At 44.4% G+C, this 15,827-nt stretch overlaps 1 protein-coding gene across 2 annotated transcripts; it reads right to left on the bottom strand.

The window, feature by feature from the left end:
* Positions 1–895: 895 nt before the first annotated feature.
* sft2d2a (SFT2 domain containing 2a) lies at positions 896–4,581 on the bottom strand. Of its 2 annotated transcripts, XM_056277765.1 has the most exons (9): positions 4,516–4,581; positions 4,351–4,440; positions 3,962–4,047; positions 3,746–3,827; positions 3,346–3,381; positions 3,113–3,171; positions 1,777–1,806; positions 1,616–1,674; positions 896–930 (listed from the first exon to the last, which is right to left on the bottom strand). In XM_056277765.1, the coding sequence occupies exons 1-8, from the start codon at positions 4,579–4,581 to the stop codon at positions 1,635–1,637; spliced, it is 489 nt and encodes a 162-aa protein (XP_056133740.1). In that variant the 3' UTR covers positions 896–930; positions 1,616–1,634. The 2 variants fall into 2 exon arrangements, with proteins under 2 accessions (XP_056133740.1, XP_056133739.1); XM_056277764.1 differs by lacking the exon at positions 896–930 and having other exon boundaries at positions 1,267–1,674.
* Positions 4,582–15,827: the final 11,246 nt, after the last annotated feature.

Below are 15,827 nucleotides of genomic sequence, written 5' to 3'. Positions count from 1 at the left end.
GTTTTGCTCACCTGTTCCCCATTTCCCTGATTGGCTCCCCAGCAGTATCTCTTCCCCCTGATTGCCCCGGCTCAATGTCAGATTTTAGAGAAACGTTACCTTTGTTAGCTCATGTTGGTCAGGGGCTTCCTGCCATCCTTGTGTTTTTGTACCTATCGTTACAGTTCTGTAAGTATCCTTTTTTCATTAAAGCCTTGCTTTATCGTAGCCTGTCTCTGCTGTCTACATATGGGTCCTGTTCCTGTTCTTCCCGTGACAAATAAAACCGGCTGAAAGATCACCTGGGCAGAATCACATCGATTCTAGTTTTTGGTCCAGTCAGTGTATGATGTCCTCCCAAGCCCTTCCAACCCATTCAGCTGGGGACTGGCAGACTCAACTGCTTGCCAACTCTGCCAGAAAAGGGGATCCTCAGAACACATCTTGAGCTGCTGTCTAAAGGTCTTGGGAGAGGGGTGATATCGTTGGTGCCATGACCCAAGTTCTGCAGGAAGTATCAGACACCATCTGCACTGGGATCAGCTACAGCTAGCAGCAACACCCAACAAAACATACCATCGCCTTTGTCCGAGCGGGGGGAGAAGCCCCAGCCAAAAGCCCAGGGTGGGCTGCTCGCAACAGCAAGGGACTGGCAGTTCCTGGTCAACCTAGGAAGACAACTGAGGTTCCGGGACACTTTTGCAGTTGCCACACTCAGGCCAGACATGGGCCTATGTCTGTGGCAACCAACCAAGTGGTTTTGCTAGCACTAACTGTACCTGGGATGATCGGATGGAGGAGGAGCAAGAAAGAAAGAGTCAGGTATGCAGGTCTGGTAGCTGAGTGTCAGAGAAATGGGTGCAAGGCCCACTGTGAGCTGATTGAAGTGGGCTGCAGGGGCTTGCAGCCCAGTCTCTACACCAGGTCCTGGGACTGTTGGGGATTTGTGGGCTGTAAAGAAGAAGAGCCATTAGCAACATCGTGGAAGCTGTGGAAAAGATTTCCCGTTGGCTCTGGATGAAGAGGGGTGATGTGCTATCTGGACTGACACAAGACGGAGCTTGATTGATAAGACCTGAAACACCTGATGACCCCGGATTCATTACTGACAATGTATCCAGGTTGCAGCACAGTGTATCAAAGAACTAGAACTACCAGTATAAAAAAGGAGTCTATTTATACTAGCACTGCTACAAGTATGCGTTTTGTTCTATTAAACATTAGAGACTTAAATGGGAAAAAAAATCCCCAATGACACTGGGTCACACCAATTTATTCCCATCGCCAACAGGACTAAAAAAAAATCAATAAAAATACATTTTATCATAAATATTCACATCAATTACATAACCAATCCATTTATCAAAAATGGGGGATTTATCAAAAACATGGGCACTCCAAACATCACAGAGCCTAAAATCATTTGAATTAATGTAAATTTATAATTAAAAGCACTTTAAGAGTACAGAAATATTTAAAATTTGTTATATGTAAAACTTGTGGGCAGACGATGCAGTTCCAAGGAGTTCACCAACTCCCCAAAGCAGGACTTGATGCTTGTGAAGTCCAGCTTATGTCAGCTGCATCAACAAGAGACCAGCCCGTTTAATATACTTCATTAAGCCTGTTTGTTCACCTCAGTGAAGACAAGGCATTTACTTCATGCAGATAGCCACCGCCTTCATTAATGCCCCCCTAGGAAACAATTAGAATTAGGCATTTATGACAGTGGCTGTATAACACTTCAATATTGCATATTCATTGTTACTTTCAATAAATGGTAGGAAGATAACAAACCTCACAAATGGGATATATGACAAGCCGTACCTGCAATTAAAACAAACTTGATGTCACAACTTACTGTTTGTCATTAATCACATAAAGTTGGATCAGCTCATCTGGACATAAATGTTTATTGAGAGAAACGTTTCATCGCTCATCTCATGCCCCTTTTCCACTACATGGTACTGGTTCAACTCGACTCGCTTCTGTGTCGTTTTCCATCACCGTAACAGTACCCCCTTAGCGTAGCTGGTCGTCATAGCGACGCCTGGTTTTCAATTTCAAAATTTACTTTTAGGATAACTCTGCTTCGACCGCTTCGGTATTTAAAAATGCCGGGTGATATCCCATGCACGCACTGATGACGCAAAGTGACGCAGTGACGCGTTTCTCTGACCAATCAGAAGTCTGCATTGATTTTCGTACCTGATCCAGTTTTTTTGGAACCTCGACAAAGGTGGTACCAGAAAAGTGGTAACGGTTACCAAAATGCCGGTACTTTCCAGTAATGGAAAACGAAAGAAGGGCGAGTCGATTTGAACGGGTACCATGTAGTGGAAAAGGGGCCTTTTCAGTCTGAACTGGACTGTAAGTATCCCCACCCTTATAAACAATGCAGTGGCATAACCACCGAAAACAATGATCGGTTCCGTATGCAAATTACCGTGAGCATTAACTAGAGTTACAATGACCATATGTACCATTCACAGAGGAGTTGTGAATGTTTGCAATCACGGCATTGTAAGATGGCGACAGATGTACTCTTAGCCCCCCTTGGTTCAGGATTGGTCTTTCGTTCCCTCTTCACATAGATGGCCTCTTTGACTCCCCGTTCAAACCAGCATCCCTCCCTATCAAGGATGTGCACATCCTCATCCTTGCAAATGAACTGATTCAACTTTCTGTGATTTCCATGACTGGATTATTGAGCATGCATAAATATATGTATTTCATTAACATTTTACTCATTAAGCACATGCAATTCTCCAATGAAACTCACAAAACAATCCACAATTAGCTGATATATTTGTCTGTTAACCTACAAGAATCTTAGAGAACGAAAATGTAAATCATAATCAAAGCCATTAGCTAGATCACCAGCAGTGATGCAAGTAGGAGACTCAAATCACAACTAAACTGGCAGTACAAGTCATATTTATGGATGGAGCATTTACGGATTAGAGTAGGTGACAAAGTTCTCTTGGAGTCTCTTGAATGAAGCTTCTTTAATCAAGTAGCACTCATATCAAGAGTTTAAAGCGGAAATTAATGAATTTTCTTTCTTAATGAATCATTATTTTACCCATCTTGACCATGGATGAACATAAATAGAGGAAAATCTGTTACTTACCAAGAAAACGATAAGATTTGCAAAATGCAAAACAACAACGCGAGACCAAAGTTCTTCCACTGTTTGAAATAATAAAAAATAAAAACTGCTGTCAAAATGACTGTCAGATAATGTAAACAGGCCGGTGCTGACGATATTTTATTTTGCAACTTTTGAATGGAGCAGAAGTAACACAAGACTTGGACACACTCATGTGTGTTGCCCTTTCCATCAATGAATTAAGAATCACTCACCCAGAAGGCTGCGCAGAGCGTCAACACAAGGCAAGTCTGAAGGAATGAACAGCACAAATATAAACGACCAAATGATTACAGTGAGATGTAGGAGTCTTTGGTCAGTAACACACAATTCTTGATGTTTTTGACTCCTTTTTAGGCTGAAATGACACAACTGAAGTAAATCAGCATGTTCTACAACCCCTCAGATTCAGTTTGAGAGTATTCTCAGACACGCTGGCCAAATAGTTAACGAAAAATATCACTGGTCTTTCTGTGGATGGCTGTCCAGAGGATGCCATACAGGCAAAAATTGTAGCCATATTTCACTTGTCCAAAACTATTTCTGTGCCATCGCTTTTGAAAGCCCTGTGATGCTTGTGGTTATAACAAACCATGAATAATGTTATGCACTCACAAGCATTATAGTGGTGGCCAGGGCTCTCGTTTTGTCACACATTCTTTTCAGTTGCTTCACAGGCCCCATCAGAAACATTGTGCTGTTGAAGAGAATGAAAAACTGCAATGTGAACCCTCCTGAATAAAACCCCCTCATCGTCCAGTAACAGTGCATATTGCATCGTGTTTAGCTGGTTAGTGGCGTGTGTGTTATTCTAACAGTACAGAGTCTCACCTGCACAGAGAACATATGTTTCCAAAGGTGTAAAACACAATAAAGAGAGTCAGCCCGATCCTGGGAATGAAAAGGGTGCATACTCCCTGCAAAATAGAAGTTAAAATAAATTTATTTTTGTTTTTGTTTTTTTTAACTTCTGGGTCGTTCACAAGGATGCATTGAAAGTGCATGTCTCATCAGCAGTGAAGGAAGGAGATTTAAACGTCTGCCAGATCAACAATAGAGCCATCACTTCAACATTCCTCAAAGCCAGACGAACCAGTAGAACCACATCAACTCTTCACGTCAACTTCTCTCACTGAATACAGCATCAACGTCAACAACGAAAAAAAGGCATTAAACACATAAAAATATAAGTGTTTTATCACAAAACTACAGGAACCTACCAGTATCGTGCACACCACACCAATCACAAAACAGCCAACGAATCCCTTCACACGCGTCCCCCATCCTAAAGTGGAGGCTTCATCGGCAACCTACAACAAGAGATTTGAGAGTTTGTTGTATTTTCCCCTCCAGACAGAACTGACTTCGGCGTGATTTCATCTTACCTCTAAAACATGTCGGTCTTCTCTGCGCGCTTCTTCGCCACTTAAAACAGACTTGAGCTTGTCCATCACAGGAGTCCCCGAGTCAAGTCCCCCCCCCCCCGCGGAGCATTGGTTTGACTGTTAAAGCGAAGAAATCCGACAGTATCCTTAAATTCGTGTGCATTAAACGACACCCGCAATCTGTCTGACAACTTATCCTTAAATTCGTGTGCATTAAACGACACCCGCAATCTGTCTGACAACTTTTTCCTTTCTTTTCGTGGGGGTGGAGATGGGGGGGGGGGGGCTGTCGACACCTGATGGTGAGGGAATTTACTCCACAGTGACATCTGTTGGTAGACTGTCCTACATCTTCACTGGCAGGGAAAATGTTTGGTTTCACTGATCACTTGCCAAGAAGGGAATCAAAAATATTTTACTTTATTGATCCAATTTCATTTTAGCAAAACTTAATATTCACAAATTCAAAAAATAATTGACCAATAAGAAACCTAACTGTTTGCCCCTATTCAAAGAAGCCAAGCAGCAGATTTGTACCATCAGAGACGCTACAGAAAAAAAGAGAAAAAAAGCAATGGAAACTTTTTTTGAAGATTTTACTCTGCATTTATATGATTAGTTTTTTGTTTTTTGCTGTACCGGCCAGTGAGGCCAGCCCCATCCATCTATCCATCCATCCATCCATTATCTGAACCGCTTATCCTGCTCTCAGGGTCGCGGGGATGCTGGAGCCTATCCCAGCAGTCATTGGGCGGCAGGCGGATGTCTATGACTGACTCAATTATAGCCCCGATGCGTAAGATGGCGTCGTTCTTGCACAAGAACTTCCGGTCCTGTTTGTTGACAGAAGAGATGGCTTTGTTTTACACTCGCTGTTTGCAGGACCTCCCTAAAATCAAGGTCAACGATTTACATCGCATCGTGAGTGCTTCCTCAGTAGCTCAGACGAGCAAAAAAGAAAAGGGGTTTAAGATGTCTATTCCAAGCTACACCGACAACTACGAGGGTGAGTAACGGCATCATTAGAACTATGCTAGATGGCTCAATCAAGTGCAAGAAGGACATGAAATGCTCATAGGTAGCAAACCTTAGGACACAAGCCATAATACATGACATGGTAGATTCACACTGTATCTTCTGTACAGTTGTTAAAGTATAGCCCAGTACTTATTGCAGTCTACTACGTGTGGGTGGGGTGGGGGTGGGGGGTTGGAGAGACTGAACAGGTGAGTTAAAAATTTCAGGGGCGATTAAATGAAATGATACAAATCAGACCTACCTGGCGTAAAACTGAATGCACTCATCGGAACCTGCAAATCGCCTCAGGCTGAATTTGGATTGTAGCTGGACGGTCTCTAGTTGTTTCTGGAGCACTTCTGTTGATCAAATATTATTATTATTATTTGTTTCCTTATTGACTCGTTTTGAGCCAGGGCATCATCCACAGCGGCAGGATTAGGAGCCACGCAATAGTCATGCTCTTGCAGGCAGCTGCTGACATCCATCTCATTATCAGAGGAGTCCAGAGCTGGCAGAGGAGCGACGGCAGGACGCTCCCACGCACCTAGCCTGGTGCGGGTTTGGAGTATTCATTCCACGCAAAGAGTGTGGGGGCAGCTCCTTTCTTGAGCCTCCTTAACACACCTGTAGCTGGCACAGCAAAATCACCCGGTTCAAAATGCCGACTACACATTTTTGTACTCTTGGTGACGGTAAATGTGTCCTCCGAATCGTCGCTAGCCACTTAGCTCTTTCCTTGCAGTTACTAGGGAATGAATGGAAACTTAAAAGAGAATTATAGGGGGCGTCCGGATAGCGTAGCGGTCTATTCCGTTACCTACAACACAGGGATCTTCGGTTCGAATCCCCGTGTTACCCCCGGCTTGGTCGGGCGTCTCTACAGACACAATACGCCCATTTCACGCCGCGGCCATCTCGGATAAAAAAAAAAAAGTGGTGGGAAATTAGCCACGCCCCCTTCTTACTCAATCGGAAATCAATGCAGCCGGGACCAGCAGCAAACATGGTTTGGACTACCAACCTTTAGCACCTACCGTCATTTACCACAATATGAAAACTAAGCTGAATCTTTTCTTTTTCGAGTACTTTCTGCCTCTCCTGTGCCAGTGAGGAGAGACACACACACAGGGCTGTATTCAAACAAGCTGTTTAATCACAATAAAATAAAAAATAAGATACATTTCATTTTTATACTGTACATTCAATATTTATACATTAGATTGTCCCATCTACAATATTTTCATTCTTTGTCCTTTAACTTTAACAAAACTGTTGGTTCATTTTAAACTAAAATATGTTTGGTCAACTGTCATTCTGTTGTAGCAATAAACTGGAACTCGCTACCAACTCAAATCATCAATTGTTTACTAAACGAAGATAGTGATTGCTCATCTCAAGGTGTGGGCTAAAAAATGGGACTGTACTGAAATAAAGTTAAATATGTTTCAATCTATCTAAGGTTTGTGTGCACTATTTTATTGTCAGCTGAATTTAACAAAGGTTTAAAACTGTGGTCCCTGAAAATGTGTTAGGAGAGCACACACAGTCCACAGTTGGTTGACTGTTCCACTTAGTGAAAGGGGTATGACCCCATCAAAAATGTGGTACTCCTTTATGCGTCTTATTGACCGTTCGACGTGTATTCTCAAGCCAGCAATACTCTGTGTGTCTGTGAGCTCATCACAGCTAAACTGTTCACTTGGGCCTAAAAATGCAGGGATGACAAGTTTTACATCTATTTCATCGAGCAGGTCGTTGATAAGGAAGCCCTTATCGGCCATGACCTCATCACCTGACTCTAAGAGGTCCAGAACACCTGACCTCTTAGTTATCTCCTTATCAGAAATACATCCTGCGTATAGATTACTTACCAGGCTAACTGACCCTGAGGGAGTGATCCCAATTAGGGATTTCAGTGTAGTGTTACTTTTATAATGGGAGTATGTCATGGTGTTCAAAACCTTCGAACTAGCTGTCTCGATGCGGATCTCTGTGCAGTCTAGTATCACTTTTGTGTTTGGGTAGAATTCTCTGAATACTGGTTGCATTAGCTCGTCTACTGCTGCTCTACTAGGCCATATTGGGAGGGTCCCTAACATAAAGAGCAAATAGTTGGCCTGCGTCGTACAGTTCTTGCTGACTGTGGCCGGCGACAAATTGAATCGTACAGATAAATCCAGAGCAAAAAAGCCCTGCCTCACATGGCACAAGAACAGGAAAAACTGATCAATCAGCGATAAATGCTCTGCATGGAAGCCAGACACAGAAATGTGTTCTAGGTTATGGCTGTTCCTTTGCATTTGAGTCCATTGCACCATGGACTCTGCAGTAGGCTGTAAAGCTAGGAAGAGTGCCTTGAGGGTGTGGTAATCCTTAAAACCAGTATAAAACCTGATCAGATTGGGCGCACACTGGAAGCGTTCTAGACCAAAACGCTCACTTTTCAGCTTTTTATTTTCGTCCTCCAGGAAAGCGATGCGTTTCTTTACTGCGTCAAGCTGGTCTTCCACAGAAAGGGGCTTCACGTCGTAGTCATGATCAGGTAGAGTCGCCCAAACCTCACTGGACACATGAGGATATGTCATACATGTGGGAAGCAATATAATTCCACACATTTTCCTGTTATCAAGATGATGTGTCAGAACAGAGCTATCCACTATTGAAAGATTAGTGAATATATACACTACCGTTCAAAAGTTTGGGATCACCCAAACAATTTCGTGTTTTCCATGAAAAGTCACACTTATTCACCACCATATGTTGTGAAATGAATAGAAAATAGAGTCAAGACATTGACAAGGTTAGAAATAATGATTTGTATTTGAAATAAGATTTTTTTTACATCAAACTTTGCTTTCGTCAAAGAATCCTCCATTTGCAGGAATTACAGCATTGCAGACCTTTGGCATTCTAGCTGTTAATTTGTTGAGGTAATCTGGAGAAATTGCACCCCACGCTTCCAGAAGCAGCTCCCACAAGTTGGATTGGTTGGATGGGCACTTCTTTGAGCAGATTGAGTTTCTGGAGCATCACATTTGTGGGGTCAATTAAACGCTCAAAATGGCCAGAAAAAGAGAACTTTCATCTGAAACTCGACAGTCTATTCTTGTTCTTAGAAATGAAGGCTATTCCATGCGAGAAATTGCTAAGAAATTGAAGATTTCCTACACCGGTGTGTACTACTCCCTTCAGAGGACAGCACAAACAGGCTCTAACAGGTACTATTTAATGAAGATGCCAGTTGGGGACCTGTGAGGCGTCTGTTTCTCAAACTAGAGACTCTAATGTACTTATCTTCTTGCTCAGTTGTGCAACGCGGCCTCCCACTTCTTTTTCTACTCTGGTTAGAGCCTGTTTGTGCTGTCCTCTGAAGGGAGTAGTACACACCGGTGTAGGAAATCTTCAATTTCTTAGCAATTTCTCGCATGGAATAGCCTTCATTTCTAAGAACAAGAATAGACTGTCGAGTTTCAGATGAAAGTTCTCTTTTTCTGGCCATTTTGAGCGTTTAATTGACCCCACAAATGTGATGCTCCAGAAACTCAATCTGCTCAAAGAAGTGCCCATCCAACCAATCCAACTTGTGGGAGCTGCTTCTGGAAGCGTGGGGTGCAATTTCTCCAGATTACCTCAACAAATTAACAGCTAGAATGCCAAAGGTCTGCAATGCTGTAATTGCTGCAAATGGAGGATTCTTTGACGAAAGCAAAGTTTGATGTAAAAAAAATCTTATTTCAAATACAAATCATTATTTCTAACCTTGTCAATGTCTTGACTCTATTTTCTATTCATTTCACAACATATGGTGGTGAATAAGTGTGACTTTTCATGGAAAACACAAAATTGTTTGGGTGATCCCAAACTTTTGAACGGTAGTGTATATACATATTATACAATGCAGTAATCTACATGTTGGAAAAATTGTATTGTACTGACAGTAACGACACACCTATCTCCCTCATGTTCCTCTTCATCTTCTTCCGCTATTAAGTCACCAATGCGACTACAAACAGGAGCAAACATTTTTCAACGTCAAACTTCTGTCTCCCTTCTAATGTTTTAGTCACAGTGAAACTGGTCACCCCTATATTATTTAACTGGCTGTACATGGTGCAACCTCTGCAGCTCAATGCATACAGTAAATAAATTCATGAAAATGTCCGGTTTTCTGTGGTAGGTTTGCATGTTGCTGAACTGTTATATATTATATTTTTACCGATCTCAAGCAAGCCAGCTGCTTTATCAGCAATGTTAATGGCAAGACACTGCTACGTGTCTTTAAAGTTAATGACCTCATTCTCTCATTCCCACTTGCTGTGGAAATTAGCTTATAAGAACACAATCTGAGATAAGTACATGGTGGGATATATTCATTTTCACTTCATATAATTTACTGTTGCTTTTTTCTGGTTGTTATGAGCTCTCCATTTCCATGGAAACACATCTGGGATATTCAAAAAAGTGAGATTGATGAGCTTGATGTTTTACTGTGAGACAGATTGTAACCTGACATCAACCCTGTCGTTTGTATTCATAATGAACATGTATACGGGCTTACTGCGCATATTAAGTGACGTTCTCCTGTTCTCGTTCAGGTCACCAGTTCTACCTGCGCTAAAAAATGATGAATTAAATAAATATTTTTATTTGTATGAATTTATCTGTCATTTATCAGATCAGACTCCCGTCCCCACTCCAACCAAACCCCCACCACCACCGCCGCCAAAATCTCACTCTGAACTCAGTTCAAAACTTGAGAGCCCTGCTTACGGGTGTGCAGGCGTTTGGGGAAGCAGTGAAACGTCAAGGATTTATCTCTTTCCCTTCTTTGATAGGAGTTGCAGGATGGTACACAGCAGTACGACATGTTGCTTCCAGCAGTGTTTTCAATGAAGTAAGAAGGGGGCGTGGCTAAATTCCCACCGCTTGGTTTTTTTTAATCCAAGATGGCCGCGGCGTGAAATGGGCGTATTGGCTGTGTCTGCGGGAGGGAAGCAGGATGTGGGTGTGTCCTGGTCACTGCACTAGCGCCTCCTTTGGTCAGTCGGGGCGCCTGTTCAGGAGGAGGGGAAACTGGGGGGGAATAGCGTGATCCTCCCACGTGCTACGAAACTCCTCACTGTCAGGTGAAAAGAAGCGGCTGGTGGCTCCACATGCATAGGAGGAGACTGGTAGTCTGCAGCCCTCCCCGGATCGGTAGAGGGGGTGGAGCAGTGACCAGGACGGCTTAAAGGAGTGGGGTAATTGGCCAGTTACAACTGAGGAGAAAAAGGGAGAAAATAAAAATAAATAAATTAGAGAATTATAGCGCACCGAATTGCACACTGTGGCACACAACAGTGCTCAGTGGGGCCTGATTCACGGCGTTGATACTTGAACGCCCCTTTTTGCCCTGTTTGGTTCATTGATTTTTCGGACGAAATTAAGATTTCGGACGGATAAATTGGCAGCTAACTACTGATTCAGTAGGACGTAAGCAGCCGGTTTTACCGGAAGTTCTTATCCAAACAGACACACCCGGAAGTGCGAATTGGGAAATCTTCCGAGCAGAATATGAAGATTATGCTTTAGCCTCAGGACTGGTGGACAAGAACAAGAAGGTCCAGGCGGCGACTCTGAGGAGTGTCATGGGAGTTGAATGTCGACATGTCTACAAACACAACTTAAATCTGACCGACGCACAGCAAGAAGACGCGACCATCATACTGGACTCATTGGAAAGGTATTTCAAACCCGCTAAAAGTGTGATTTATGAGCGCTACGTTTTTGGCTGTTGTAAACAAGAGGAAGGTGAAACAGTAGACTGTTTTGTGACACGGCTCAGGGAGAAAGCTTCCACATGCGAATATGGAGCCCTAAGAGATGACTTGATCAGGGACAGAATAGCCATCGGCATTGCTAAAGAGGGCACATGCAGACGGTTGTTAAGGGAAAAGGACTTGACTCTAGCCAATGCTATTGAAGCATGCAGAGCAGCAGAACTGAGTGATTTGCAGTTGAGATCCATGGAGCAAGAGAGATCACTCATGGACAATGTCAATGTTGTAGGGAAACAAATATTGAAAAGATCAGCCAGTACTACAGAGAAAATGAGTGGGAAGCCCAGATCACAAGATGGGGGCCTCTCCACATGCAAATACTGTGGCACAGCACATGAGTGGGGAAGAGAACACTGCCCAGCATATGGCAAGACCTGCAATGCTTGTGGCACAGCAATCACTTTGCGAGAGTTTGTAATAAAAATAAGAAAAAGGATGGTAAACTCCACGCAGTTGAGGGACTGAACATGGATAAAGACAACACTGTCATGGACACAAATGATATGTATGCAACAGAAAGCATTGGTGCAGTGGGAACAAAAGGCAAGAAAGGGTTTGTCAATCTCCGCCTGAATGGCAAACTACAGAGATGCCATTTTGACTCAGGAACTACGTGCAACGTCGTGAGTCTCAGTGACAAGAAGAGGCTAGCTGCCAGAGAGAAACTAAAGCATAGTAGCACCACACTGACAATGTACTCAGACCAAGGTCTGCCATCGTTTGGGGTCCTTACCACTCAGTGTGTTGTACAGGGCAGCAAATACAAGCTGAATTTTGAGGTTGTAAATACACGACAGTTGCCAATGCTGTCAGGGTCCACGTCAGAGGAGATGGGGCTCATACACTTAACCATCCCAGAGGAGCTCAGATTAGAAGGGCTTAACACAGTGGACGACAACCTCACCATGCCTCTCACCAGAAGTACAGTCATCAGAGCATATCAGGATGTCTTCACTGGTCCTGTGGAGGCACTCCCCAGAGAGGTTCATTTTGACTTGGATCCAGCAGTTCAGCCGGTGCAGAGTGCACCACACAATGTTACGGTGGCTATGAAGGAAGCTGTGAAGGCTCAGCTCGACCGATATGAAAGAGAGGGTCATGTCATATCAGTCAGTGAGCCCACGGATTGGATCAGCAATATGGTCATAGTCAAAAGACCAGAAAAGCTGCGTATATGTCTACAGCCGCACCATCTCAACCAGGCACTCAGACGCTTGCATTACCTCATGCCCACACTGGAGGATGTGCTCTATAAGCTGCCTAAAGCCAAGGTCTTCACACTGGTCGATGCAAGAGATGCTTTTCTTCAGTGTAAACTGAATGAGGCTAGCAGCCTCATGACCACCTTTTGGACCCCCTGGGGCCGGAAGAGATGGTTGAAACTTCCGTTTGGTGTGTCAGTAGCCCCAGAGGTCTACCAGAGGAAACAGCATGAGCTGTTGGAAGGGCTTGAGGGAGTGGAGCCTATAGCTGACGACATCCTCATCGTTGGTTGTGGTGACAGCGAGGAAGAGGAAAACAAGGACCATGATGACAAGCTGGACCGCTGTCGAAAAGTCAAACTGCGGCTCAGTGTCAAGAAGCTTAAATTTAGAGTGTCTGAGGTGCGGTTCCATGGCCACATCCTGTCGGCTGCAGGTCTAAAAGCTGACCCGGAGAAAGTCAGAGCGGTTTTGGACATGCCAGCCCCATCCGACGTCAAGGGTGTGCAGAGACTCATCAGATTCGTCACGTACTTGGCTAAGTTTCTCCCGCGGCTCTCAGAAGTATGTGAGCCTTTGAGGAGACTCACAGACCAGGACACAGTCTGGCACTGGCTGCCGAAGCACGATGCAGCTGTCAGGGAGATAAAACAGCTTGTGACACAGACACCTGTGCTGCGATACTATGATGTGTCAAAACCCGTCACAGTACAGAGTGACTCCAGCCAGCATGGCATGGGCTGCTGTCTGATGCAGGAGGGACAGCCTATTGCTTTCGTGACAAGGGCACTCACGCCTACAGAGCAAAACTATGCGCAGATAGAGAAGGAATGCCTTAGCAAAGTATTTGCCTGCCAGCGTTTCCATCATTATCTGTACGGTAGAGACAATATCACAGTGGAGACAGATCACAAGCCCCTCGTAGCAATCTTCTGCAAGCCTCTCCTCAATGCTCCCAAGCGCTTGCAGAGCATGCTACTGGCTCTTCAGAATTACAACCTGAGAGTGATCTACAAACCAGGACCGGACATGTTTGTGAGTGACACATTAAGCCGGGCTGTCACTTCTAAAACACACCCTAGCTCTATGCATGCAGAGCACACAGTCTCCAGTATGGTGGACGAGCAGCTGGCAATTGAGCACATAAATATGGCCGACTGTCTGAATGTCACAGACAAAAGGCTGCTGCAGATACAGCAACACACAGACACCGACAGACAGCTGCAAATCGTGAAGTCTACTATCCTGAAGGGTTTGCCTGCTGATAAGGATGAAACAGAGCAGGCTGTCAGAGAGTTCTGGCCTATCAAAGAGGAGCTAAGTGTCCAGAACGGGGTCTTGTTTAGGGGGTAAAGAGTGGTGATCCCAAAATCATTGCGTCCTGAGATGCTTGCCAGTGTACATGGCAGTCACATCGGTGGCGAGGCCTGCTACAGACAAGCACGGGAGACCATATACTGACCTGGAATGCAGAGCGAAATCAAGGATTATGTCAGTAAATGCTCTACATGCAATGAGTATGCAATTGAGCAGCAAAAGAAGACAATGCTGAGCCATGAACTGCCCACACGCCCCTGGCAAATCATAAGTCTGGATCTTTTCCAACACAGTGGGAAAGACTATCTGATGGTAGTTGATCACTACTTAGATTTCTGGGAGATTGATGTTATGCCAGACCTTAGCGCGGAGACAACAATAAAACGATGCAAGGCTCAATTTGCTCGTTATGGGCAACCTGACAGGGTTATTTCCGACAATGGGCCCCAGTTCGCCTGTACTCCGTTCTGCCAATTCGCTGTGGAGTGGGGGTTTGACCATATCACCTCCTCACCAAGGTATCCCAAGGCCAACGGGAAGGCGGAAGCAGCAGTCAAAATCACAAAGAACCTGTGCAAGAAAGCACTACGGGATGGCGAGGATGCCTGGAAGGCAATCTTACAATGGAGAAACACCCCAACGGTGGGTATGGACAGCAGTCCTGCCCAACGACTGATGTCACAGCGTTTGAAGTCAGCTCTGCCAGTGGTTGATGCACTTCTTGAGCCACACGTCGTTACAGATGTTGTAGATAAACTGCGGCACGGGAGACAAATCTCGAAACTCATCTACAACAGGACTGCTAAGGACTTAACTGAGCTCGCAGTGGGAGAAGCAGTTCAGATGAAGCCACTACCAGGGGACAGAAAGTGGCCCCATGGTCATATCTGGTAGAGGTCGAGGGCTCCTTGTATCGTCACAATCGAGTCGATCTACGTATGGCAGAGCCAAGGCCATCACAAAACCCTAGGGCTGGTGCAGAGGGGCCTTCATCTGAATGCAGTGGGTCTCAGCCACAGAGTGAAATGACAGAGGGTGAGAGGGCATGCATGTTCTCTCCTCGACCCTCTCCCAGCAGGCTCTACAGCAGTCCACAGGCTCTGGGCCCACCACAGACTTTGGACACCTCTGCTGTCCCATCGTCGCCCCATTCCCCTGCTCTCTCGATATGGCCGTCAGATTCGGCCTCCCAACAGACTGAACCCATAAGCTCACATGGACTGGTTCTAATGTTCAGTGTTTAGACAGGTTGTTGAATTGTTTTTGAGATCTAGATATAACCATGTCTTGGGTGAAGTTCACAAGTTGGTATTTCAAGAAGTGTTTTTTTTCCTTAAAGGAAAGGGAGATGTTACGGGTGGTATTATATCACCACCCAGTGGATGTTAACTGTAGTTAATGTTACGTAAGGCACGCGGTCTCCTGCGTGCATCAGTTCACCTCTGTATTGTTGATACATACAGTTCAACACTAAAGCCCATTAACTGTTAACTTGGAGTATGCCTCGTTTTTACACACCGCTAGCTCAAACACAAGTCACATAAAGAGCATTTTATACACAAGTCTTTCTTAAACATATTGACTAGATAGGCGTTTACAGGTTATAATCTATGTAACATTTTAAAAGAAATTCCCCGTATTTTATTAGTAAGAAGATATTTGTACGGGAGACACCATATATTTTTCCAATTCAAGTTGCCAACAAAACTAGACCAGTATGAGACAGCAGAAGGTGTACAAATAATGTCAGATTGAAATAAGGAACGAATGTTAAGATTATTATTCCTTAATGTGGTAGACAGGCAGACTTTACCCACGAAAGTTAATTTAGGGTCAAGTGTCGGCAAGGATGCTGGTCCTTCGGAACCCCGTAGGAGGGTCAGAATTCCAGAAGGAACAGCATCCATGACCGTTGCAAACTCCTTTGGGGTAACAGGAATACCGTAGGCATTAA

Source organism: Lampris incognitus, chromosome 3 (assembly GCF_029633865.1).
Source record: "Lampris incognitus isolate fLamInc1 chromosome 3, fLamInc1.hap2, whole genome shotgun sequence".
NCBI lineage: Eukaryota > Metazoa > Chordata > Actinopteri > Lampriformes > Lampridae > Lampris > Lampris incognitus.
The sequence above is the reverse complement of the archived record's forward strand: the minus strand, read 5'-3'. Positions and strand labels throughout refer to the sequence as shown.

Bases quoted from the DNA above. Each gene is read 5' to 3' on its own strand.
- sft2d2a (XM_056277765.1), bottom strand. From the start codon at position 4,581: ATGGACAAGCTCAAGTCTGTTTTAAGTGGCGAAGAAGCGCGCAGAGAA. The intron at 3,828-3,961 runs GTGAGACTCTGT...TCTCTTCAACAG, and splicing joins AACATATGTTCTCTGTGCAG to CACAATGTTTCTGATGGGGC. The intron at 1,807-3,112 runs GTAAGTAACAGA...TTTTAATTGCAG, and splicing joins CAAATCTTATCGTTTTCTTG to GTACGGCTTGTCATATATCC.